Source organism: Ooceraea biroi, chromosome 1 (genome assembly GCF_003672135.1).
Source record: "Ooceraea biroi isolate clonal line C1 chromosome 1, Obir_v5.4, whole genome shotgun sequence".
In the NCBI taxonomy this organism is placed as follows: domain Eukaryota; kingdom Metazoa; phylum Arthropoda; class Insecta; order Hymenoptera; family Formicidae; genus Ooceraea; species Ooceraea biroi.
This window is the reverse complement of record NC_039506.1, coordinates 10,938,819-10,964,511: the sequence shown is the minus strand read 5'-3', so window position 1 is coordinate 10,964,511 and position 25,693 is coordinate 10,938,819. Positions and strand designations below refer to the sequence as shown.

The 25,693-nt window shown below is 34.6% G+C and overlaps 5 protein-coding genes across 20 annotated transcripts; 3 read left to right on the top strand and 2 right to left on the bottom strand.

The window, feature by feature from the left end:
• Positions 1–852: 852 nt before the first annotated feature.
• Positions 853–7,364, top strand: LOC105284775 (aminopeptidase N). Of its 12 annotated transcripts, XR_003407386.1 has the most exons (11): positions 854–1,112; positions 1,486–2,962; positions 3,107–3,290; positions 3,363–3,519; positions 3,906–3,984; positions 4,323–4,690; positions 4,867–5,139; positions 5,227–5,974; positions 6,360–6,638; positions 6,737–6,812; positions 6,894–7,364. XR_003407386.1 is itself a non-coding variant. In XM_026974668.1 (8 exons), exons 2-8 carry the CDS (start codon positions 2,649–2,651, stop codon positions 5,708–5,710), a joined length of 1,245 nt encoding a protein of 414 aa, XP_026830469.1. In that variant the 5' UTR covers positions 854–1,112; positions 1,486–2,648; the 3' UTR covers positions 5,711–6,332. The 12 variants fall into 12 exon arrangements, 2 of the variants coding, with proteins under 2 accessions (XP_026830469.1, XP_026830476.1); XR_003407393.1 differs by having other exon boundaries at positions 5,096–5,139; positions 5,612–5,804; positions 6,360–6,812; XR_003407385.1 differs by having other exon boundaries at positions 6,360–6,812; positions 6,894–7,363.
• A 2,631-nt stretch (positions 7,365–9,995) lies between these two features.
• Positions 9,996–15,335, top strand: LOC105284800 (mediator of RNA polymerase II transcription subunit 25). 4 transcript variants are annotated; one of them, XM_026968841.1, is made up of 15 exons: positions 9,996–10,114; positions 10,523–10,654; positions 10,783–10,828; positions 10,944–11,068; positions 11,211–11,430; positions 11,521–12,124; positions 12,214–12,509; positions 13,079–13,257; positions 13,343–13,505; positions 13,627–13,824; positions 13,920–14,111; positions 14,206–14,418; positions 14,477–14,536; positions 14,609–14,728; positions 14,943–15,086. In XM_026968841.1, exons 2-15 carry the CDS (start codon positions 10,527–10,529, stop codon positions 15,084–15,086), a joined length of 2,688 nt encoding a protein of 895 aa, XP_026824642.1. In that variant the 5' UTR covers positions 9,996–10,114; positions 10,523–10,526. The 4 variants fall into 4 exon arrangements, with proteins under 4 accessions (XP_026824642.1, XP_026824644.1, XP_026824639.1 ...); XM_026968843.1 differs by having other exon boundaries at positions 9,999–10,132; XM_026968838.1 differs by lacking the exon at positions 9,996–10,114 and adding an exon at positions 10,165–10,287 and having other exon boundaries at positions 14,943–15,335.
• Positions 15,326–18,412, bottom strand: LOC105284778 (RING finger and transmembrane domain-containing protein 2). 2 transcript variants are annotated; one of them, XM_011348544.3, is made up of 5 exons: positions 18,103–18,412; positions 17,574–17,826; positions 16,714–17,412; positions 16,348–16,563; positions 15,326–16,257 (listed from the first exon to the last, which is right to left on the bottom strand). In XM_011348544.3, the coding sequence occupies exons 2-5, from the start codon at positions 17,817–17,819 to the stop codon at positions 16,024–16,026; spliced, it is 1,395 nt and encodes a 464-aa protein (XP_011346846.2). In that variant the 5' UTR covers positions 17,820–17,826; positions 18,103–18,412; the 3' UTR covers positions 15,326–16,023. The 2 variants fall into 2 exon arrangements, with proteins under 2 accessions (XP_011346846.2, XP_011346847.2); XM_011348545.3 differs by lacking the exon at positions 18,103–18,412 and adding an exon at positions 17,995–18,088 and having other exon boundaries at positions 16,024–16,257.
• Positions 18,340–21,000, top strand: LOC105284779. Its single transcript, XM_011348546.3, has 3 exons — positions 18,340–18,427; positions 19,177–20,046; positions 20,119–21,000. Exon 2 carries the CDS (start codon positions 19,399–19,401, stop codon positions 20,023–20,025), a length of 627 nt encoding a protein of 208 aa, XP_011346848.2. The 5' UTR covers positions 18,340–18,427; positions 19,177–19,398; the 3' UTR covers positions 20,026–20,046; positions 20,119–21,000.
• A 406-nt stretch (positions 21,001–21,406) lies between these two features.
• Positions 21,407–25,663, bottom strand: LOC105284780 (probable citrate synthase 2, mitochondrial). Its single transcript, XM_026968853.1, has 7 exons — positions 24,388–25,663; positions 23,755–24,093; positions 22,979–23,184; positions 22,549–22,681; positions 22,257–22,451; positions 22,051–22,152; positions 21,407–21,770 (listed from the first exon to the last, which is right to left on the bottom strand). Exons 1-7 carry the CDS (start codon positions 24,634–24,636, stop codon positions 21,573–21,575), a joined length of 1,422 nt encoding a protein of 473 aa, XP_026824654.1. The 5' UTR covers positions 24,637–25,663; the 3' UTR covers positions 21,407–21,572.
• Positions 25,664–25,693: the final 30 nt, after the last annotated feature.

Sequence of the window (25,693 nt, the reverse complement as noted above, 5' to 3'; positions counted from 1 at the left end):
GTTTACATTTAGGTACTGATAGAATCATATATGTGTGGCCTTAAAACGTGTTTATATATTCTTCATATTTCTTGTATCATTTCGGATATTCGTTATTCCTTGGTCGTGATAAGATATATATTTCACCCATTGACATAGGAATATATGGACGGAGCCTATGCTACGAACTTAGGCAAGGAGGGTTATGAGATTTGCGGTAAGGAGAGGCTGCTGGCAAATCGGGCGAGTTCGGCTGTTCTCGACATCGCCCGAATGATACTTGATAAAGTTTTGTAAAGTTATGATACTGAAATTACATGTACGATGAGTTATTGTGTTGTGTCGGAATGTAGCAATCGCATTAATGCAAAAAGGAAAAATTGGCAACAACTTATGAAAGAAAATGATCCGAAAATTTCTTTTCACTGTAAGTAAAATACATACAATTGTAAGTTATACACAATGCCGGTAAAACGTTTCAGATATTGTTATGTGTTTATTGTTATATTCATATGAATAATTGTTCGATAACAGTTTTTCATTTATAGTTGTTATTATAATTCATATATTTAATATTAATATATGAATTAATAAAAACTATAAATGAAAAACTGTTATCAAACAATTGTTCATATGAATATAATAATAAACAAGCCAAAATTCTTTCTTAACACAATAATAATAAATTTAAATAATAATAAACACATAACAATATCTGAAACGTTTTACCGGCATGTGTATAACCTACAATTGTATGTTTTACTTACAGATGAAAAGAAATTTTCGGACCATTATTTTCTTTCATACGTTATTGCCAATTTTTCCTTTTTGCATTAATGCGATTGCTACATTCCGACACAACACAATAACTCATCGTACATATATATATATCACTAGCGGAACCGAACATACCCGAACAGCCGAAGTTACACGAAGTGCCAGTGCTCTCCCCTTACCGCTAATCTCAGCTTCCCCTCGTAAAAGGCTCCGTCCATATATTCCTATGTCAATGATTTCACCACGATGATAGCGCAGTGACATGTTTTCAGTGTAAAGAACTGTTTTAGCGGTAATAACAAATAAGTATATAGATCTTCCTTTATACATTAAAATCGCTACGCTTCAAAATGCAGGTAAGTCATTAGAAACAGTTGATATATTTATTTCCATTTAAAGATAAAGTATATGTATAAAGAGCAAGCAATGGTGTACGTAATGGTAGAGATACCATAGCACAGAAGCACGTATAAGAGCACAATTTGTTGATATAAAAACTAAATTCCATTTATTTGTTATGACTTGACATGTTATTATATGTTCTTTAAATTTGCTTCGTTATCAGATGTGATATACAAAATCCAAAATCTTTTTAAAATCTCGTAAAATAATACCTGGATGGTTTATTACTGAAAAAGCAAAATTACAGAAGGAAAATGTGTTTGTAAGACGATGTACATGATATTTTATAATCATTTAAGTTTTCCTGATAACCAAATGTTCTTACAGACAATATTTAAAAGGAGACTCGACATCCTATTCCTTCAAGTAGTTTTAAGTGGTATTATATTCACTACTGTGATAACATCTATACAAGCGGAACATCGAATCGAAAATAAAACAAGAAAACTTGGTTATCGTTTACCAAACGATGTAGTGCCACAACACTATATATCAAAATAATGTTTTCTCAAAGGATGCTCTATTTTGAAGCCGAATGCAAAATTGTTATTTAAATTCAAAGTTCAACATCAAATATAAGTTTACACAGTCACGACACAATCAAACTTGAGAAAGACAAAATAAAATTGATTATGCAGAATGGTAAGGCGTATGAACGCATTAATAGTACGTACTACAGTCACGAGAACATTCTAGACCTCTATTTCGAACACCAGCTATTTCCTGGAACTTACACTCTGTTTATACCCTACGAGATATATACTCATCTTGATGAAGAGGAGGAGGAACTAGGTTTTTTAAAATGTTTATTTCAGCATAATCCACGACTGAAACAGTGAGTTAACATTTAATGAGTACTCCTACACTGAGATCAATTTTCATCGAATACATCGATTAAATAGTTTTCCGATTGTTATTTTTGTTTTCCGATTAAATGATGGATGTGTTCGATCATTTTCTTTGTCTTTTATACAATTTAATCGGATATCCGTTTGTTACTATAAAATATAATATCTTAATATTCATTAATATAAAATACACATTAATATACAATAATAATTATTATGTATTATATATTATAGGGAGACAAATAATTTTGAGCGACCGTCTAATGGGATAATACGCGATAACATTAATATGTTAAATATTAGACACTCCTTTCAAATTACTATCTAGAATAACACGTAATAATAAGCTAAACGGTGTCCTATAAATAAAGCACTATATGCTTGCTCAACTTGATAATTGATACTATTCAAAACAATATTTTGACAATTCGTATTATATGAGGATTGTCCTTAAAACAGGTATAAAGTGTTGGCAACAAATATTCAATCTATTGAAGCTCGAAAATGGTTTCCGTGTTGGGACGAGCCGGAATTTAAAACAACATTTCAAATTCATTTCCATCATAACGTAAAGTAAACTATCAGATATGGGCAACCTTGTCAACTGAAAGATATACACTAGATGATAATAAACAAAACTGGATGTGGACAAATTTTAACATTTCATACCCAATATCAACTTATCAAGTGATGTTTACACTAACTGATTTAGATCTTGAATATCACAAGGTTGTGTATCATCCTACAATGGAACTTTTGAACACAAATCTGTTTTGTCCGATATGGAGTAGATCTAAGGTGGAAAAGTTTATTAAACCCTCAGGTGTTATGAGTGAGTATATTCTACATTCTGACTGGTACCGCAAAATTTCTAAAACTGTCACGTGTATAGAGCAACTTGCAATTCCGACTATGCCAGTGGATGTCATGGCAAAATGGAGGCTCATTCTTTATAAGTATAGCATACTATTCTTTATATAGCGATACAAAATTATTTTTTGCTAATAGTTTATCAACGTAAAATTTAATCATTATATTAAACGTTTTATATCTTTACATATATGTATGTATATAGCTGTCTTTTAAATATTATGTTACAGAGAATCGCTTGTCACTTATAATGAAGAAACAGATAGCAGTGCTCAGGAAAGAGAGCTAGCACACACAGTAGCACATGGAATGGTACATCAGGTGATAGATAGTGCAATCACACCATCGTGGTGGTCTCACTTATGGTTGAATGAAGGGTTTGCCGCTCTTCTTCATGTGGAAATTCTGGATGAGGTTTATTCATATTATTAACGCAAGCTTTAGTAACATTCGGTTCATTCAGTTAACGAAACTTTTCCTTTATAGATTTTTCTGAAATGGAAATTTGTGGATTTGTTCGTGGTTCAAGTTCAGCAAGACTGTCTTCATCTCGATACAGATTTCACTATGAAACCTCTTTCGTATGAAGTCCGAACACCATCAGAAATTAAATCACTTTTCTCTTTCCCAATTTATATCAAAGGTAAATCAGAATAAAAATAAACAAGTGACACTCTGTAATTGTTTACTTCCAATTAACATAGAGAAAACGAAAAGTTATTTGTACTCAAATTTTGTTATGTATCTATTATTTATATGCCTTATAATGTAACTGTTTTGTTATGCAAAATATGAGCACAAATCGAATGGGATATGTAAAACGCATTATTTATAAAGGATATGTTACATAAAAAAGATTAGTATTCTTGTATTATCTATGAAGTAGTAATATATAAAACACTGTATGAAAATGTATCTTGAATGTATTTCGTCTCAGATATTTTACATTTAACATGGTTAAATATATAGATTCACATTGTATAAATACCTATTTGTCTTTTATGTACATATACACTTACATTTTTACAGCACCTGTCATATTGCTCATGATACAACATATTATGGGCAAGGAGTTTCAAGATATTATCAAGAATTACACGAACACTTAGTAAGTAATATTCTGTAATACAGTAGCACAATAATAACGTAATAAACACAACAGTATAATTTTAGTGTGCCTGTGATCTCTTATTATATTATTTGATTACGAACAATGTAAGCTACATTAAAATCAAATATAGAATTTCATGCAAATTAAGGGTTATTATAATTATTAAGGTTTATTATAATTACATTAGCTTTACTCTTTATATTTAATATATTACACTATATCTTTCCTTACTATGTAATGCTATTATATGTATGTAGTATAAATTATATATGTACTTTATATATAATTTATTATAGTTCCTATTATAACAAAACCTATAAATTTTATACATTTAGCTTTCGTAAGTCTCCTACGCCCGATGATTTATGGAATATGATGCAAGTTAACTTAGATAATCCAGAACTAGGTAATCCTACCATGAAAGATATAATGGAGAACTGGGTAAGAGAAAATAATTATCCTATTGTAAATGTTCGTCGAACTGAACTTACGCTGGAAATATCTCAAGATGAATGCATCAATGAACACTATCAGCAAAAAGCACTTCAATGGATACCTATCACTTTCACTACATGGGAACAGTTAGACTTCGATAATACGACTCCTCATCACTGGATACCTCCAAAGGATAGCACAAAGTATAATATATCTATCTCACTTACTAATAAGAATGGATGGATCATACTAAATTTACAACAAACAGGTGAGTATAGTGTGTGTTAAATTGATATTCAGTTTATTTTATATTTTATCTACAGTTTTATATGTTTTCAATATTCACACAAATGGTGTACATTAATTGCAACATGCATATTTATTTTTTATCGTAATTGTGAATCGCATTGATGGTATTATTTAATATTATTTATTGTGCAATAGGATACTATCGTGTAAAGTACGATAACAAGAGCTTAAATGCAATTACATACTATTTAAGGTTTTTGAAATATATTGATATTCATGTTCTTAATCGCGCTCAACTCATTGATGATACATATTATTTCTTGAAGAGAGGAGAAGTTACATATGACAGGTTTTTACGTCTCATAAACTATTTGCGCGAAGAGAGGGATTAAGTAGCATGGTATCCAATGTTTCAAATTTTTAGAGACATCGCATTTCTTACCATTTGAAGAGAGCAAAACTTTAAAGGTGAGATAATCATAAATTTATAAAAAGTTGTTAAGAAGCATGGTATACGTTACTTGCATATAGTGTATAAAATATCATATATTATAGTGTTTGGATATTACATGAATAATTAATATCAAGAGAATATCGAAATATATGCATTAATATCAATTACAATGTGCAAAAACCGTAAGTAAAACTAACAGTGCAGAAAATGTGTAACGTTAATACGTACCTGTTTTATACGTGTTACATACATAGATTAAAACATGTCGTAAAATTATAAATGATGTAGGAAGATATTTGTGTCATACATGTATAGCCTGTATGCTGTATATGGAATATACTACCAATTCAACTGAACAAATGCAAAAAAGTTTGGAGTTATATATTGTTTATTGAAATAATAAAGGATTAATAACTTTCCATATTTACTTTTATAAAGAACAAAACATTTATATGATGGTCATATCATTTTTAACAACTTTTATAGGAAGATATGCGGTTGATTTTGAAAGGTTTGCTCGAAAACATATACAAAGAAAAGTCCCAGGAAGACGATCTTACTAAGTGGTTGGCCAAGAGGCTGTAAGATGGGCATGTATTTTTGGTAATACAGAGTGTCAAGAAATTGCGAATGCTAGATTGAAGGAATACCTACAAGATTCCTACATAATGCAGCACAAGTAATTCCTGCAATTACATTCTTTCTGTGGTGGTATTTCTCTTGTATAATACATGAAATTCGAGACAATTAATAGTCGCAAATGCGGAAGTTTTTGAAAAAAGCATTAACTGTTTGTTAAATCGTATATGTATAATGATTATATTATGGTTTGTGCAAAATTTTCTACAGGTTAGTATTATTAATTGTAGTTGTATTATACTTTGTTTCTGCATATATATGTACATGCGAATATGAAAGTTATGAATAGTACAATATATATAACATTGTGAGGACAGACCAAACGTAATATATTCCTTAGTCTTCGCTCTTAATTTGCTTTAAAATATTTGTATTGTTTCTTTTGGTTCTTGCAATTTCATCTTGTCAGAATGATTTTTTGTTACTTATAGATGTAGATGTTGTTACTATATGTTATTTGTTGCATATATTATCGTTTCTTCGTCAGCATGTTGTCGGGAAATTTTTAAATTTTACGAAATCTGTTAATAATTAATTGTATCATCATAATAAAAACTTTGTTATCGTAATTTTATTCATTTTCTGCATGTTATAGATTTTCGCCGGAATGGAGAGAATGGGCGTATTGTAAAGGTGCGATGATAGCGAATGCGAGTCTTTTGTAGAAATTGGTGGAATTGTTATACACAAATAAACCTAAAAACTTTAATTATATTTCGTGTGCTGCAAAATCCGATGCTGCTATATACATTTTGTTTAATTTTTATCTTGGCAAGAAAGACAGCAGTTCCAATCTTTTTCCTTATTTCATGTTTGATGTTTATGCAGTAAGACTTATAGGCATCCGTGCGACACTATATTTTGACACGCACAAGTAATAAAATTATTTTTATAAATTGCTCTTTCAAAAGTATTGTAAGTTTCTTTACCAGTATAATATAACTTCGAATCTATTAATTCAGTCGTTTGCAGTGTTTCAGATTCCGACAAAGTCAAACTATTATGTATTATTATAAATCGTTCATTTTCTAAAGATGAAATTTATGAGGTAATTTTTATAATTCAATTTTTTCTAGTGTTTTCGTATGTTTTATTGTTTGGTACTTAGTAGCTTTATTTATTATTGCAGATACGAATACGCACAGTATAAAAAGTAATGTCTTGTTATCGTACTTGTATTAAAAATGTTAGTTATGACTGGATTTTGGCACAAACTGGTGTACAAAATTTGTTGATATTGTGGTAGTTCGTTACTTGTAACTATTTCTTTACATAAAAATTTTTATTTAGAACATGAAATTTGTTTTAGATAAGCAAAATCAAGAATGATTATTTTAAAGACTCAGAAATAGATGAAAATCTTAATAGCGTTGTCGAAAGACGCATCCGTCAAATCAAGTACCAAAAAGAGAGAGTTATAAATTTAATAGACAAACTAATTGCTTAAATATGTCAGGGAGAGATAAAGCAATGTGTTTATGCAATTGTATTATAAAAATGTTGAGGCATTTGCTTATAATTAGATAGTGTTTAACGAATTTATTTAATATGAATTATTCAATGTGTTTACTTGTGTACATTAAATTTATATTTTAATACATTTTTCTATTTATTTTTCAATTATGTTTAGTATTAATATCATTATTATTATTATATTGTATCTGTTATATGTTATTACGCTTTTACTATAATTTATATTTATACTGTATAGTTATTGTTTTTCCTATATAACATTGGCTGCGTTCAGCGGAAAAAGCAGATTGGTAAGCGCTCAGTGATTCTTTAATACAATTGGTTCTTGCCTTTAGATCTTCGCTGGATCCAAGTGCAGAAACCAATCATAATAAAGAATCACTAAGCGCTTACCGATCTGCTTTTTCTGCTGAACGCAGCCATTGTTTTCAATAAACACAGTAAGTCAGTAAAATAATTGTATAATGGTATATAATATAATAGAGCAAACACAATTTTGAATTAGAGAAAAAACCTTACGATTAACCGGCGTTGCCGTTATTGCTGACTGGGCGATTTGTGAAGAGTAATGGAGGGTCCGAATGGTCCAAGAGCGTTCTCGTTTCTCGACGAACAGTTTATTTTGTGGTTGAATACTTAACAGGCAAACGATGTTACGAACAATTATAATCGGAAATCTTGCATGCGACAAAATTTGACAACAATTGACCGCAGTTAATTTATGATAAACATTTTTAAGATATTTATGATAAATATTTATGATCTGTTTAATCTAAGACTACAAAGAGATTTATGAAATATTTTGATAAATATTTATAAAATATTTAAATAAATCTTATAAATATTTTATAAATATTTCATAAATATTGTGTGCTGCCTGGGTAATAAGTTACATTATATTATTGATAATATCAGAAAGGAGCCTGAGAGCGCCCAAGCCGCCGCGTTGCTCGATTTGGTCATCCGTACTCAAATCGTGTAACGCGATTGGTTATTCCCTGTTCCTATCGCTATCGCCTCGCATTGTGTCTCCAGCTTTACGCCCATTTTCGAAGATAGAACTATTTCATTACATCCTTTGACTCTATACCTATGGACTGCTAATGGGCAGCCATTGTGCGATCCAAGATCTCAGCGCCACCAGGTACCAACGGCCAAACCAAGAACTAATAATCATATATTTCGTGAACATTGTTTTAAGAATATAATATTCACATTCTCTTATACTACAATATAAAACAAAATATTCATGGTCATTGTATTAATATGATTTTTTAAATGCTTTTTGAACAGTAAAATTGTTGCACTTTTCATGTTAAATTGCAAAATAACTTCAAATTCTTTTCTTACTTACAATAAAGCATTAGGTACATGAGAATGTAGTACAATAAAGTATACTTGAAAGGAAAAAAATTAAGAAAATAAAAACGTAATCTTAAGAGACTAGAAATCAGTTTTATTATACACTAGCATCCCCCGTCACGCGGGCTTCGCCCGCGATATTACGTGTAGAATTAAATAAAAACACATTTTACCCCTTCTCACCCGTTAGGGGTGGAATTTCGGAAAACCCACCCTTAGTGAGCACCTACGTACTAGTAGGAATATACCCTTAAAATTTCAAGTCGATAGATGCAGTGGTTCGGGCTGCAGGTTGATGAGTCAGTGAGTGGTAGTTGGCTTATATATATATAGATTACACTTACTGCCCTTTGAACAAAATTAGTTTGGTAAAATCTTTACGGACATATTTTACATGTAAGTTACGTGTCAATTCTTTGCCAAACCAATATAACTTTATTTTTAAATAAAACTCTATTATTGTTTTTATCATTTTATGTTTGTGATTTTCTAATAAATCATTATCTAATACGTGCGCGTTAAAATTGGTAAAAAGATTTTGGACATTTATATTTCTTATTACGTGCAAAGTCATTCTTTGAAATGCGTGTTTTATTTTCTATTCTATAAATATTAAATATTTTTTCTGTAGTGCTCGTTATTGTATGAGGTATGACCTCAATGATTAATCGACGTCCGTTCGTAAGTAAGGAGAAACCTTTCAGATTCAAGGATCTGTGCATCATCAACCATCGGAATTGCGGACCGATAATCGCAGAGAATTTAAGGAACCAAGTGTGAATTCTTTATTTCGAGACGATTTTTGTATTCCTGTTTTGGCTTTGTATCGTGTGATTGTACATGATTTGATACAACAATAACGAACCATTTTGTTTTCACTTAGAATTTGTCACTTATAACACCTCACATGCGTCATGAAACCACAGAACAAATGCTTCAGTCAAAGGTATATGTACGACTATTAGTTCATGGCTTGGCCGTTGGGACGTGGGTGCGCTGAGATCTTGGATCACGTCTTTTACATTACCTAAGTGGCAACGTTAGCAGTCCATAGGTATATAGTCAAAGGTTACATCCATTTTCTGACACTGTGATGATAGGTCTGTTCTTTTCAGCTGCACTGCTGAACTAGTACAATACGTTAAAGTGAGATAAGTATATTTTTTCTCACTCTAACTTATTGCACCAGTTCAGCAGTGCAGCTGAAAAGAACAAACCTATTGTCTCCACTTCATGTGTGTCCGTGCTGCGCCCATAATTTTCGCATTGAGAAATACAGCACCGAATGCGGACTTACATTCCATTTAACTTGCGCGTGATCTTTTTTCTTTATATATTATTATGAAAATATTAAGTAAGTTCGCATTCGGTGCTCTTTTTCTCAATGCGAAAATTATGGGCGCAGCACGGACACGCACCAAGTGGAGGGAGACTTTATCGACAGCGCCGGAAAATGGGCGCAGCGGATTAGTTCCAACAGCAAAAGTGGGCGCGAGTGGCGTCTACGGCAGTCTGGTAAAACCCTGGCTACTGGTACCTCTCTGGTTACACTGTACTAGTACTGTTCTGTGTTTCTATATACATATGTATATATATATATATATATATATATACAGAAGCTTTGACAGTGTGTTTATTCTGTTTATGTATTGTTGTTCATCAGATGAGTCTATAAATTTTTACTGAATGTAAGTTTGCAAAATTCTATAATCGCTCATCACACATGATTACATGTAATTTTACAATTGTAAACTATTCCGTAAACTTCCGTAAAATGTACTCTAAACTCAAATTGCATACAAAAGTTTTGTGTTTAACTTTCGCTAGCATTAAATGATACAAATTCCGGAGAATATGTCTATATTCCTACGTACGTACGTAGTTTTAAAGATATTACGGAGTAAGTGTTATCATACATTGTAGGACAATGGTAACAGGACCTGCTGAACATGTGTGTGGGATACAGGCTGACGTTATATTTGTCATTGAAGGAACGGCTGTTAATGGAGCGTACCTCAATGACCTTAAAACAAATTATCTCGTCCCAACGTTAGAGTAAGTACTGAATTATGTATGTAATATATTTTATGTACTTTAGTATATTCAATTACATGTAATAATTACATGTAATAGAGAAAGGAATTTTTCATTAATTCGTTTATATATTTCTTTGTATTACACAGATATTTTAGTCAAGGGGGCATAGAAGATAGGGAATATGTTTCTGAGGTACAATTATATTTTTTTTCTACTATTTTTACAATTAATTTATACGTGCACTCAATTGATTTATTTTATCTGGCAAATATATCATTTTAATCTACCTGAAATATTTGTACAACAGAATAGCACAACGTTATACGGAATAGTGGTTTACCATGCCGCTGATTGCTTACCGGCACCTTGTACAGAGACTCTTGGACCTTACTCAAATCCTCATAAGCTGTTGATGGTTCTAGATAAACTCGAGTGAGTACGAAAACATAATTCACTTTGTATGGATCCATTTCTTATACAAAATGAAGAACCATCTACCTTGTGCCACTTGAAATCAGATATTTCTCCTTTTATCTCATTTTTATTTTATTAGTTGTAACATTCTTTGTGTCAGGATGGTTGGTGGAAAGGGAGAGTCCTTTGCAAATATAGGTGAGGGTCTTGCCACGGGATTGCAGTGTTTCGAAGATTTACAACTGAGACGGGAACCAAATACAGCGTCACAGAAACATTGCATCTTAATATGCAACTCGCCCCCATATCAGACCATGATTCAGGAATCTTACAAGTTTGCTGGCCACACCATTGAGCAAATAGCTACCATTTATCAAGAGGTAAGCGGTATAACATTTATTTACAAGCCGCAAGTAATCTCAAGATCACTCTTTGCACATATTTATTGCATGTTATTTATAATCTTTCAGAGGAACATTAACATCTCCATATTATCGCCGCGGAAGATACCGGCGCTGTATAAATTATTCGAGAAAGCCGGCGGTGACTTGCAATCCTCGCAGACGAAGAATTACGCCAAGGATCCGCGACACTTGGTGCTGCTGCGTAATTACAACCTGAAAGAACGGCCCGTCAGTCCGCAGATAGGTGGTAACGTTCACACCGCCGCTGTTACCGCGGCACAGATTCCCCTGAGTCCACTGCAGAGCAACGACAGTCCGAACACGAACCAGGTTCAGCAGAACATCGCGCCACCGAATCAGCAGCAGGGTCCGCCCTTCAGGAGCCAGGCGCCGCAGAATATTGCTAACGTACATCAGACGGTAACGCCGTCCATGGCGGCGCCGATGAATGCCGCACGGCCACCCTACAATCCGCAGATAGCCGCGCCGCCGAACTACCATCCGGCAGGTGTGAATATTGCCGCCAGACCCACGAGATGGATGCGGCCCTTCATAGCGCCGAGCGCGACCGCGCCCGCCAACGCGCAGGGCAGCGCGTTGATAGCACAACTGACGCAGCCGCCTTCGTCGTTAGGACTCAACGTGGCTGCGTTCAACCAAAGATTGGACGGTAATCAATTTAACATTCATCACACTCCGTTTTTTATTTCCACATAATAGATTTATGTATAAAATATCGTATGGTATTGATTTCAACAGCTGGCAACAATGTCATGGCGCCTAATCCGCAACAACAGCAGCAGCAACTCACGCAGCAACAGCAACAACTGCGATTGACGATGCAACTGCAGCAGCAGCAGCAGCAGCAAAACGCCCAACAGGCTACCATGTCGATGGCCGCCCAACCGACTCACAATCAATCAGGATCGCAGCTCACCGTATCTTGCATTAGCCAATCAGTACCCACTCAAGTGCCGCAGACTGTTACAGTGTCGCAACAAGCGCCAGTCTCAGTGTCTTCCATCACGCAACAGATCACACATCCTCAAGCACAAGTAATCAAATTATATTAATAATATATATGAGACCCTTTCAGGGTCTCAGTGAACTTGATAGGATTTCTGACATTTTCACTTTTAAAGAAACATTCTGACGTTTACCTTGAGGGCTTAAGTTCCCATTAAGAGCTTTAATATCCCCAGAGTCTCTAGATTTTAAAAAAGAGAAGCTAATAATTCCTGAGAAAACAATTAATAATATTTGTGAAATATCTTGTTCAAATCAAATAATCCTTTAAGTCGCCAGAAAATTAATCAAAGTAAACTTTGCTAAGTTGATAAAAGTGAAAGTTGAATTCAAGTGTCTTTGCGAAGCAATGACACTTGAAAAGGACCGAAATATAAGGTCGAAACGTTGTGTCTACGCCTAATTTGTATTGCCAGCCTTGGTCATTAATAAAGGATTACTTTTATCAACTTAGCAAAGTTTATCTTGTTCATCCACGGATTGTCCTGTATGCGAGATCATTTTATATTTATAGAGTGAAATATTGTGTATAGAATTGTGCTACATTTATGTTTATTTCAATTTTACTACACGGTGATTCCATACTCTGACCTTCCAGAACAATGTAGCCACTGGTACCGTGCAAGGTCAACAGCTCATGCCGCGTGAACGTCAGAATATCTGGCAAGGCATTGTAGAATGGATCGAGAAGGCGAAAAATCCTACGGACGCGCAGAAACAAACGAGACATGTTCCGTGCCAAGTCTCGGCTAACTCGAAGGACGGAGATCCGGAATTGTAAGTGGCATTAATTAACATCGTCCTCTCCTTTGCTGTCTCGGTGTAATCGTTTTTATTTCACACGACTCATCTCGTCTCTTAGGAAAGCGGACACGTGGCCACCAAAATTGATAATGCAACTGATGCCGAAGCAGCTGATAGGAAATATTGGTGGTTCTTATTTGAAGAATTCCAAGTCCGTTCTTTTCCATCCAACGCCGTGCGAGGCGCTGGAATCCTTAACAAAAATGATGAGCGCTGGATTTGTAAGTATACTCATTATAAATAATTATAAATTTTATTATTAACAATATATAATTATACCTTATGTATAAAACTATTAAATGGAGATAAGATATATATATTATATGGGGAATATTTTATTAGGCTGGCTGTGTCCACTTCACTTCTGCTGCATCGAGTCCAGCTTGCGAGATAAAAGTTCTCATACTCCTATATACCGCGGAGAAAAAGACGTACTTGGGCTTCATTCCGAATGACCAGACGGCGTTTGTCGATCGCCTCCGTAAAGTGATACAGCAACAAAAGACATCTCAGGCTTCTATGAGACAGGGACAAGTGAATGTAAATAACAGAATAATAAGCTAATCAATATTGCATGGACGATGATCAAAATATCGGAGAATAACCATCTGGCTTTGTTTATCCTATGCTGTTAGGCCAATCCTGGACCAGGAAATGCAATTCCTGCACCCATGCCTACCACAGGTGCACAGGGGGGTATTCTTATGTCCCAAACAAATACCATGACGATGGGTGGCGGTCAGATAACGCAAAATGTCGTGTCCACCAACGCTCCTCCGCAGACTCTAACTTCGAGCAGTGGTCCGCAAGCGCAAATGAATATGCAGGTAACGTGAGAGAGCGAGAGAGAGAGAGAGAGAGAGAGAGTGTGTGTGTACGGTTGCATCTTTATAAAAAATGGAAAATAATTTATTGTTCAAGATGCTGATTGACTTGATGCGTTTACAGAATAGCGGCATTAGCGGCCCTCAGGCAAATGCCGCCGCCGGAGGTATGATTGGTCAACAACGACCTCCGTTCGACGACATAGAGATGGCTCGGCACCAAAACTTATTGAAGATACAGCATTTGCGGCAAACGTTAGAAGCCGCGCAGCAACAAGAGGCGCAATATAAATCGCAATTGGAAGTAAACGTGAGTATAAATTTCCTCTTTTTCGTGTTTATGATTACAACATTTATTTGTCACACAGATTCAGCAAAACCTGGAAGTGGCGCAACAACAAGAAATGCAATATAAGCAACAGCTTGAGGCAAGCCACTCTTGATTGTCAATAGACATTTTTGTATGTTACATGGATTAATTTTTCTCTCATCTTCTACAGGCACAACAGGCGCAGAGAGGTCTCAATCAGGCCGCTATGGCCAACCAACAGGCGAACGCTCAGAGACTGATGCGTCCTGTCACCACCAACAATCTCGGTCTAAGACATCTGTTGCAACAAGTAAGGATGCAAAATTTTATATAATATAATGCATTTCGGAGACAAGTTAAATTTATTTACCTTTATTTATCTTTTAAGATTGTTTAACAAAGATCCTACAAAAATTTATTTACCTTTATTTATTCTTTAAGATTTAACAAAGACCCTATAAAAGGACTTATCGCGCAATGCATATTATGATTAATGTAACTTGTATCTTAATGCATTTCTGCAGCCGCAACCTCAATATAGGCAAGTATTTGGAGTGCAGCAGCAAATGGTTGGTCCAAGAGGACAGATAGCGACGAGACCGATGGCACCCGGCAACGCGCAGAACCAACAATTTGAGGACGTACCGAATTACGACTTTCTTAATTAAATATTCCTAATAAGAGTGTCTTTTTTTTCCTTTTTAACTACAATTTATCAGTATTTAAGGAAATGTATATATTTGCGGGAGCAACGAGTGATTGTATTTACATTTACACACACACACATACACACAGCGTGTGCAAGTAAGCGAAACTATTTGTACATAAAACTATATGCGTAAAACGTGGGAATGGATTACCTTGTATGGCGAATACAGAAAATATTGTTATATACATATACATTTTTGTTTCTGCAAGTTTTATTTAATAATTCCTGCTTTACATAAATACAATATCGAATGCAAAAGAGAAAATGGTGGATATTATTTCAAAAGATGTGATCAAAACAATATTGTTTCTGTAACAATCCTTACTCATTACGTTCATGTATGCAAAATAGAGATCTAAAAGAGACAACTGAATATTTATATCATTAATAAAAATTGAAAATTAATTTTTTATCAATTGGAGGAGGCAATTACAAGGTGTCGGTTTTATATACATGTATATAATTTATATATATATATATATATGTAATGACATAATTTATATATAAATATGTTTTATATACATGAAAAATTATGTTCTTATTAGTTTTCTATTTAACGCCTAATGAGCTATATATATATTTATATATAAACGTACCCACTTATGTACAAAATGTTTTACATACGCCCAAATGCGTATGTCTCAAGCAATACTCTAATCGATTTTACTAAAAGATCGCATTAACATTATTTATTATCCTGATATCATCATTTAAGTTTTTTTCGTCTGAAAAGTTCGTAAACACGATGGAAAAGATATAAAAGTAGATTATCCGACACGTCTAATGGAGGACACATTTGTCATTAGAACAGAATCTTACATTCTTAGCATTAATTAAAAGAACTGTACAAGTGGACGAGGGGGAGGGAAGGCGAAAATGTCCCCGATTTGGTGGAATCAATACAATTGAATGAAGTTTGTTGTATGGCCATCCCGGTAGATCGGGTCGTCCGTGATAGACGCGCGGCACAGCGGACACGAGCGCTCCCTGTCAAGCCACGTCGAGACGCATATCTCGCAGAAAATGTGCTTGCAATGAAGCCTCACCGGTGTAGAATACTCCTCGTGGCAAATGGCGCATATGCCACCGGACGCGATCAACTGCTCCTTCGACGGAGATACCCCTAGACTCTACAAAATCAATCATCGATGACGATCAGTCAGCAATGATGACAATCTTAGAAGTACGATATATGTGCTCGTCGTGAGAATCGAACGTACCACATTCTGGAACAACTTCCACACCGCAGTACGGAATAGCTTAACACGCGTCAACAGATCGCTGCCTTTGCTCATAGTGTACATCACCGAAAAGAAGATTCCCACGATCTTCTCAGGGCCCTGGTAGGCTTCATAGAGGTAGTACAGCCACGGCTGAACGGGCGCGACGCATCGATAGAGCTGCGACGCCGCTTCCACCATGAGGTAATATTTTCCCTGGAATTTTTCAACATTTCCCATTATCCGTTCGCGTTGCACAAGTAGCGTAAAATATCGAGCAAACATCGCGTAAAACAATGACAACTAAAAAAAATAACTCATTCCATCAGTAATGTAGACAACTCCCCTTAAACTAGCGGCACTTACCCGGTTCTGGAACGCCAGCAGCCGCACCGGCAAGCACGTCAAGAGAATCTTGCAGACAACGGTGATAAGCTTCAGGAAGAAGTCCATCATGGCAACGTAGCACAGCAGGTCCCAGATTGTGAGCGGCTCGGCGTAAGGCGCGAGGGTGTGCAGATCGAAGGTGTAACCAACGAATACGATGCAGGCGGTGATGTAGCCGAGGATCAGCATCAGTAGTGACCAGCTGCGATTGTGCTGCTTGGCGATCTCGCGTTTAAGATCGTTGTTGGCGTGAACGAACGTGATCAGCAGCACGATGAACATCAGTATCCCGGCGCGATGATCGTACAGGCTTTTCGCGAGAAGAATAGTAATGAAGGGAACGTATTGCTGCAGTTGCTTCAGCATTGCACGACCTTCCACGCTAATCTGAACATTGCTATTGGCAGTAGCATCCTCGGAGGCATTGTTGTTGCCGTTATTGTTTTGGCTGTTCACAATCTGGTGTGCAGCTTCGTTGCCCGAGTGATCAGCCGGTGTCACCGTTACGTGATGATGGTGATGGTGATGGTGATGACGCATCGACTCGACCTGAGAACCCGTGCCACCCGTCGGAGCCTCTTCGAGGTTGATTATGTAGCTGTCACTCGGCGACGTTACCGCGTGAACGTGATTCCGTAATCCGTGAATAGCCAAGAACGAGGTGAACGATAAATTTGGCTGTTGGAAGTTGAAGCTTAAATAAGTTGTATATACAAATACTACTTTTGATATAGAATAGTCCAGTCGCAACACACGAAGCAATTTGCATATGTAAATGTGTGAAAAAATTTTATATGTGATGAAATAAATATTGCATAAAGTATAATATGATAACATACCGCTGCCTGTTGTATAAAGGGTCGAATTCCTTCGATAGTGGAGGAAATATTATCTGCAAATGTCCTCGAGCGTTCTGCAGTCCTTACACTAAAGTTCAATGCCGTCGCAGGATTCATGCTCGGCAATGTGTATCGAATAGTATTTGGCAATCCTTGAGTCTGCCTATTTTCATTGAGACTTGTTACACGTGTCGACATTGGATTACTATTGGCTTCTGTTGTTTCTTCTGGTCTATTCTCAGCCATACTTCACCTGCAACATAAAGACAAAATAATCAACAGAAAATGTCAATGAGCAACTTGTATTAATAAGGAATCACGACAATAAATAATGAATCTGTTTATCATATTATTATCATATCATTACACAGAGAATGTGAACGGTTCGATAACAAGTTTTCAATTTTATTTATGGTATTACATGAATATACGGGAAAAATATACAGGATATGCAATAGGTGACGTGTATATGATGTAATAACACGATTTGTGGGAGTACATGTATCTCTTTACGCGTGTCAAATATTACCTGTGTGACGTCAGCGCATAGGGTTAACGAATAAACATCACAGAAACATTCCAGAAACGTCGAGAATGTGAATCAAATCGCAGATATGTAAAGTACGCCTAACGATTATGAGCTACATTCTATTTCTATAACAGAAGTAGGAAAAAGATTATTAACGACTTGTCAGCAAAATCGCGTTACGACCGTTGAGTCATGCTCGGTCCGCCGATTTATTGTCCCGTGATCTGATAATCCCGCGAGCCTGCACGTTTCGTCACGATCCACGTTCTTCGCAGCAGCCACTCATCGGGGATCTCTGCAGGTTTCCATTTATCATGATTTTGACGTAAGGATATACGTATATGATCGTTTTGCACTTTTTACTTGACGATCATTCGAAGGATGAGATGGTCACTGACATACTAAACGTACAATGTGACCAAATATCGACTGTGGATAACTTATCGACGGCATGAGATATTTAGTTATCACTTCTTTCTCTCTCTCTGTCTTTCTCCGTATAATTTTTCATGTTCTTTTATTTTTATTTGGACACGTCCCACCATTCCAACATAAAATGTCACCTTATCGTTATTATATATATATATATATAATAGCATCTAGCAGCTGTAAATTTCTGACGATTTCGAGGTCAAATGAAGCAGTCTCGAGACACGATTTCTTCACCGATTTATCTCGTACTATTGTTAGAATTACTTTCATATATTTATAGTATATATATATATATATATATATATATATATACACACGATGATATATATATATCATCGTGTCATATCATAATATTATATCATATGCTATTTATTGCGTAAAATATAAAATTGTATAATTATTGTATAATTATATACAAACTTAAGTTAAACCAAATACTGCAATTTCTATCATGTGCATTAATCGGCGACAATTATATCCTCGCATAGCGAGCACACGAGAAACATCAGCGAACCGTTCTTTCACATTTCATCCACTCGCACAAACATGGAACAAAATAAATACAAGGTGTTTGCGTAAAAGGACGTAAGGACACAAATAGATAGCGACTGAGTAATTCCTTCCCCTTACATTACTGTTTAGATTTGAAGTGTTGGCAGTACTCGATCATACCCGGTCGATGGTTGACAATTCCGAATTAAGTGTCACGATTGAAGATGACCTCGTTCAATATCTATATCGATAGAGTTGAGCTTCGCCAACGCATTTTGTATTACTATGCGCAAAGCAAGAGTCCTGTAAAAACTACAAGACGGATTTGGGGGGGAGTATGGAAGGAATGTTCTGCCTTTTAGTGTCTGTAAAATGTGGTTTAACAAGTTTGAGTCGCATAAATATAATCTCAAATCAAGTGATGCAACTAGAAGCGAACTGAAAGCATTGCTCAACGAAAACTCGTCACTATCACAAACGCAGCTTGCATGGAAACTTGGCATTTCTAAAGCAACAGTACAGCGGCATTTGAAAGCAAGAAAAGAGAACCGGCAGATAGAAAGACAAGTTACAACTAGAAGCAAAGTGGAAGCATTGTACAAGGAGAACCCGTCCCAAACAAACCAGGAGATTGCAGACAGGCTTGGAATTACTCAAAAAACAGTATGGCAGCATTTGAAAGTAATAAAAGAGAACCGGCAGATAGAAAGACAAGTTACAACTAGAAGTAAAGTGGAAGCATTGTACAAGGAGAACCCATCCCAAACACACCAGGAGATCGCAGACAGGCTTGGAATTTATCAACAAATAGTATCGTATCATTTGAAAGGAATAAAAAAGAACCGGCAGATAAAAAGACAAGGTACAACTGGAAGCAAAGTGGAAGCATTGTATAAAAAGGACCCGTCCCAAACACAACAGAAGATTGCAGAGCGGCTTGGAATTACTCAACAAACAGTACGGTATCATTTGAAAGGAATAAAAGAGAACCAGGAGTAAGAAAGACAAGTTGATAAACAGGTAATATGTGCTGATGCTTTTTTATCTCGCGTGTGATTCTATATACGCAACTTTTACCTTTGTAATTTTAAGTGAATATGGATGTAACGATATCGGACTCGGATACAGACTATAATGAAGAGGATAATACTCTCGTTGCGGCATGCACGTGACAAAGTGCTCACATCATAAGTACAGTGAGCGACTGCTTCCTTTTTACTCGGAGATTTGCGGCACTTGTCAGCAACGCTTGAATAAAGTAACAAACTGTTAGCGTAATATAATTTTTGTAACATTCGGAAAAGTTAGGAGAATGTACATGTCTTTGCTATTTATTATTAGGAAAGTTTAATTAATGGCATATATTTTCTGACAACCTTAACTATCGGTTTCTCATCAAGATGTAGTTCTTCGCGAATGAACGTTTAATCATTAACGTGCTTTTAACAACAAAAGTAAATAGTATCAGAAAGGATAGCTTTAATCACTCGTTTAAGATGTATTGTAACAATGGAATAATGTTAAACCTAATCTAAGTATGCAACTCGCGACTATACCTATTTATTACTCTTTCTTGATACGATCGTGATCCGTTGACTGTAGATATTGAGACAAAGATACTTGTCACTAGTCTTTCAGTCAAGCTCGTGAAGAATCATGGAATGTATATCGATTTATATCGTATTGGCAAACGTGGTCATGCAGTGACAGCATTCCTTGCAGAAGGAATCCTTTCATCCGAGGATGAATAGATTTCCGCCAGTTAAGATATATATTTCGGAATAATTATTCTTTGTTTTTTGCTGTTGAAAGTTCGGGTTTATCAAATGGATTAAATGAATACAAATGTTCGGGACTAAAATTGTAAGTAGGTGACGTGATTATATTTGTAATGTAATGTTGTGTCTCTTCTCTGACTTTGCTTGATTCAGATCAATTTTAATTTTTTATTAAAATGTTTATTGTACAATATTATATGTGTGTATTTTACAACAAATGTTCTTTACCTTCAAAATTATCGGTAAAAAGATAGACAAAGCGGAAACAATTAATCTTAGTCAAGGTGTTAATTCAACGACCAGTCTGACAACTTTATTAATTTAAATGCACAACGTTGTGCATTTAAATTAATAAAGTTGCCGAACTGGTCGTTGAATTAACACCTTGATTATTTCAATATTCCTGGCGGTTTAAATTTTGGACGTTAATTAATCTTAGTTTATCTTTGAGCGCGTATAAGACCGATATATGGCCGAGGTATATATATAATATTCTAATAAATACGAGGTATTATATATATAATACCTCGTATTTATTAGTATATTATAAATTATATATATTATTTATTGCGAATCAACTTATCGAATATGAATGTCAGCTATATTTATTAAAATATATATTTATTTATTTGAGATAGCAATCGAGGCATTTGATAGAAAATTGATAACAGGAACAATTATATTACACTCCAAATAATGTGACTAAAGATGAGCTATTATTTCTCCAAAAAATAATAAAAAACAATAAAGCTGCATCAAAACTTACTTTCACAAGATTATTTTACGTTTCTGCTTGTCTCTGTTATTGTTTCCGATTGATTCTATGTAGCTGTAAGTGCATTTCGATATCGGATGCTCGACAGGTGCATTTATGACCGTCGCCCAGATAATCGAAGCAATCGCTCCCAAAGCTCGTGCCATGAAGAGTATGGTTTGATTGAGTTTCATGTCTTTTAATCCATAACACTAAATACGAATGATTATGAAACAATGTAAACATTATATTTGATATTAAAAATAATTCGTCTCTCTCTAATCGCAATTCTCAAAACAAGCCCTGCTTTACTTTTATTGCTCATTATTTCTTATTCTTAAGAAATTTCGAAATTTATAATTATAATTATATAATATACATTATAAATGTATTAACATACAATTTACATCTCTTTCACTTTAGCAGTAACTTTTGCTTGCATTTCTCTCCGTCACATATTTATCCGTTGATAATAAACAAAGTTATCATTACCTGAAAAATCGTCGCAGCTATGGCATTCTGGTCCGGTTGAATATCCTTGTCTTTTGGTCTCTTCAGTCTCAATTTTAATATTCGCGTAATATCCTGCGACAGCTACAACGATTTCAGAGTTTTGTCATTTTTTTGTATTGTATAAATTTTTCTAAATTTTATTTCGGGTACAAGCGAAAATTCTCTTATTGCGCTCTCTGATATACCTTCAATTCGGAATTATCGGGCAAATGCTGTTTAGCATAATTCAAGAGAGCTGTGTATCGCGGATCGCAAATATCCGTTTTCTTGTGCCCCATCAATTTATCCCTGCTCCATAAATTTAGTACGCAGGCTTCCAAGGTGCGTTCCGTCCATGTACGGCCGAGTGTACTACGGACTGTTGTTTGCAATTCTTGCCACTGTAATGTGTAAAATGAGACTACTGTAAAGACAACTGCACGAGAATATTAACAACTCTTTTTTCTTTTTTTAATTATCTCATCTTTTTTGATTGACCTGCAATATTGTGCCGCTTCTCGGCTCGTTGGCATATGCCAGAACGCTGCTCGCCAATATCTCGTTTATATCAAGATCAGTTGAACCCAAAATCTGTGTGATATGAGCAGCGGGAGTTCCCCCATCATCATCACTAGTTAAAGTTAAAGAATAAATAATTTCTTTAATTCTGTTATCCTTTTTTTTGACATTTATACCATGTAGTTAAAATAAACAACGTGCGATTAAAAATTACTCTGATACACATAAAACATTTTCGTCTTATTATTAATCGGTTTCTGCTTAATTAACGTTTTTTATATTTTAAATAATTAACTCTACTGCTTCTTCTGCTTAATATTTTAAATTTTATAATACATTTCTAATAAAAAATAGATTTTTATTAGAAATAGAAACTTGTATTATCATCAAACAATTAGAAAATGCTTACGCATTTAAGGTGACATATAGTCTCAGAAAATCTGCAATAGATGATTTTCGGCTGTCGACGGCTTCGTTTGCGTTAACCAAGCAATTTAAGAAAAATTGTATCCAATCACCATCATTGTTCACATTTGACAATATTTCACCCTTTGCAACCAGGCCGATGATTGCTGGTAAAGTTGCGAGAAACTCCATACCATCTTCATAGGTATACTTGAGGCGAACATGGAAGAAAAGGAAAGACAAATTTCTTTGTTAATACTTCGAAATTTTTCTAATTTAGCAAATCTATTTATTTTTTATTTAGCAAATCTATTGTTATATTTTTTTTCTGTGAACAAATGTCGTTTTATAAACGTATATGTATAATGTGATTAATATATATTTAATATTTGGCACTCCGATGCACTGTGCCGTTACATAACATATACGTAATATAAATGCACATATTTAATACACATAATTAATAATAACACATTTTACTGTAATTTTATGCAGAGAAAAAATACTACTGTTTATCTTCTTGATTTTTGATTTATTGATTTAAATTATGAAATAAAAATTCGTAAGCGAAAACTTTTATTACAGAGACTTCAGTACGTCTTGCAAAATTTGTTACATACTCTTAATTCTTACATTATGTTATTATTTGCAAATATTTCATCATGTCCTATTGAAGAAAATGTTTCTTTCCCTTATTATACATATAATTTCAGGATAAATGATTTCTTCTAATTTTTTGCTCGCACAAACAAGTTTAGCGGTGCAAAGATATTTAATTACCTCCCAATAAGTATACGGTAAAGCACCATATCTTTTGGCATTCTTTGCATGTTTGCTGATGTCAAAAATTGCAAGCGCCGCTGATAATCTGTGTAAGGGCGTAATCGTCTCAGGCATAGAACGTAGAACGGAAATGATTGTTTCGCCCCGCGGTCCCGACCACCATTCCGTACATTTTTGACGTCGTGATGTCCAATCTGCAATTAAAGAAGCTGTTTGCTGTTGCGTCGGAATGTCACCGGTTAAAAGCAGCCAGAATACAGCCTCTGCGATCGGCGAGTCTCCTTGACGTGGCAATAGAGCAATCACTTCCGGTATGGTTAGTCCACGGTACACGATCTACAAGAATTTATGAGAGAAACATGATATTCTGTTTTGTAAATTCAGAATATTTACGTTTCTAAAAACTTAATATTAAACATTTTTGCAAAGTTTAAGTTGAAAAAAGAAAAGAATATTTATTTTTATTTTACACATTTATGATTAAAGAGAAAAATAAAAATGAAATACGATCAAAATTATAAAAATATGACGAGAAATTGGAATTGTTCATATTTCGTCAGTATAATTTAAAAAATAATTAAAAATTAAATTATAATAAATCATTTTAATCTGTCTCATGATATATATTACTCCATGTTTAGGACTGATTTCCGAAGTTTCTCTGACAATAGTTTTCACATCATTTAATCCATCATACAAGCTATCGACTGTAATTTCACTGATTATAGTGGGACCAAAGTTGCGACGGAATTTCCTCAGAAGATCGTGATGCACAGGTATCTTTTCACAGAGAGCTTCCTTTAGATTTGTGCTTGTGCTAGGCTCCCCTCTCGTCTTGCTTACCTCAAGAATGATAAATTTCTCGTTTATTATACTCATTTGAAAAAATATTACCTTATTTTATTTTAATTAATTGCAATTTCCATAAATCAATTCCAACCGTCAATACGTGCCGTTTTCCTGTTCCGAAAGTAGCTCGCCCATCAGCAGACAAGAGACAATCTTTCGTCCTGTTCCAGAGCAGATAAATCTTTCGATACTGAAAGCCTTTTATGGAAAACATCTTTCGCGATGATTTTTTCGGTCGTGGATTTGAATCGACAGAAATAATGTATCAATCTATGAATGTAACAGTCATGCAACGGAAGATGTGCTGAAATAAAGCAGCGATATAGTTTCTCCCGTAACACTCCAAGATTTATTTGTCACATAAAATTAAACAGAAAATTTTTATGTTGCTTTCAGAGCCATTTTGGCATTTAATCTGCAGAAAAATTTTCAATCTTGCTTCAAGCTTCTGGCTAGCACTTCAGGCAATTGTATTTGTGTGATACTTGTAGAGAAAAACTAAACGGTTTATATCCAGCTAATATTTTACAGCCTTTTTATTATAATTTCTATATCGGTGCATATGTATATACAATAAAATATTACATTATAGGTAGATTGCACTTTTCTTTTTTTACCTTAGTTTTTCTCAAAATCTAGAGAGGACAAACGTAATTCTCTTCTGCAAATATGAATAGGAAAGGCAAAAAAATTTAATCTGACACATTCAAATAGACAAAGAAACCGAAAATTGCAAGGCATCCAATTTCGTATAGGAGCAAGTATATTTTTCATCAATACATTTGTAGAAAAATTGAAAACTATAGGAGATAAACAAAGAGAACAATTAGATATTGCTTGATACAATTTTTTAATGATATTTTCGGCAATTAATGCTTTTGTGATTTAGAAAAATCATAAGGAAGATATGAACCCTATTGAAACCAACTTTCAAGAATATGGTTTTAAAATTGTTGTAAAATGAACTCATGAAAATTGTGGAATATCGAGGATTGTTTTGGAACTTGATTTAATTAGATTAAGTTAGGATAGTTGTTATGTTAGGTTAGTTCTGTTGGGTTGGGTTAGGTTCAGAGCTGATTTCAAA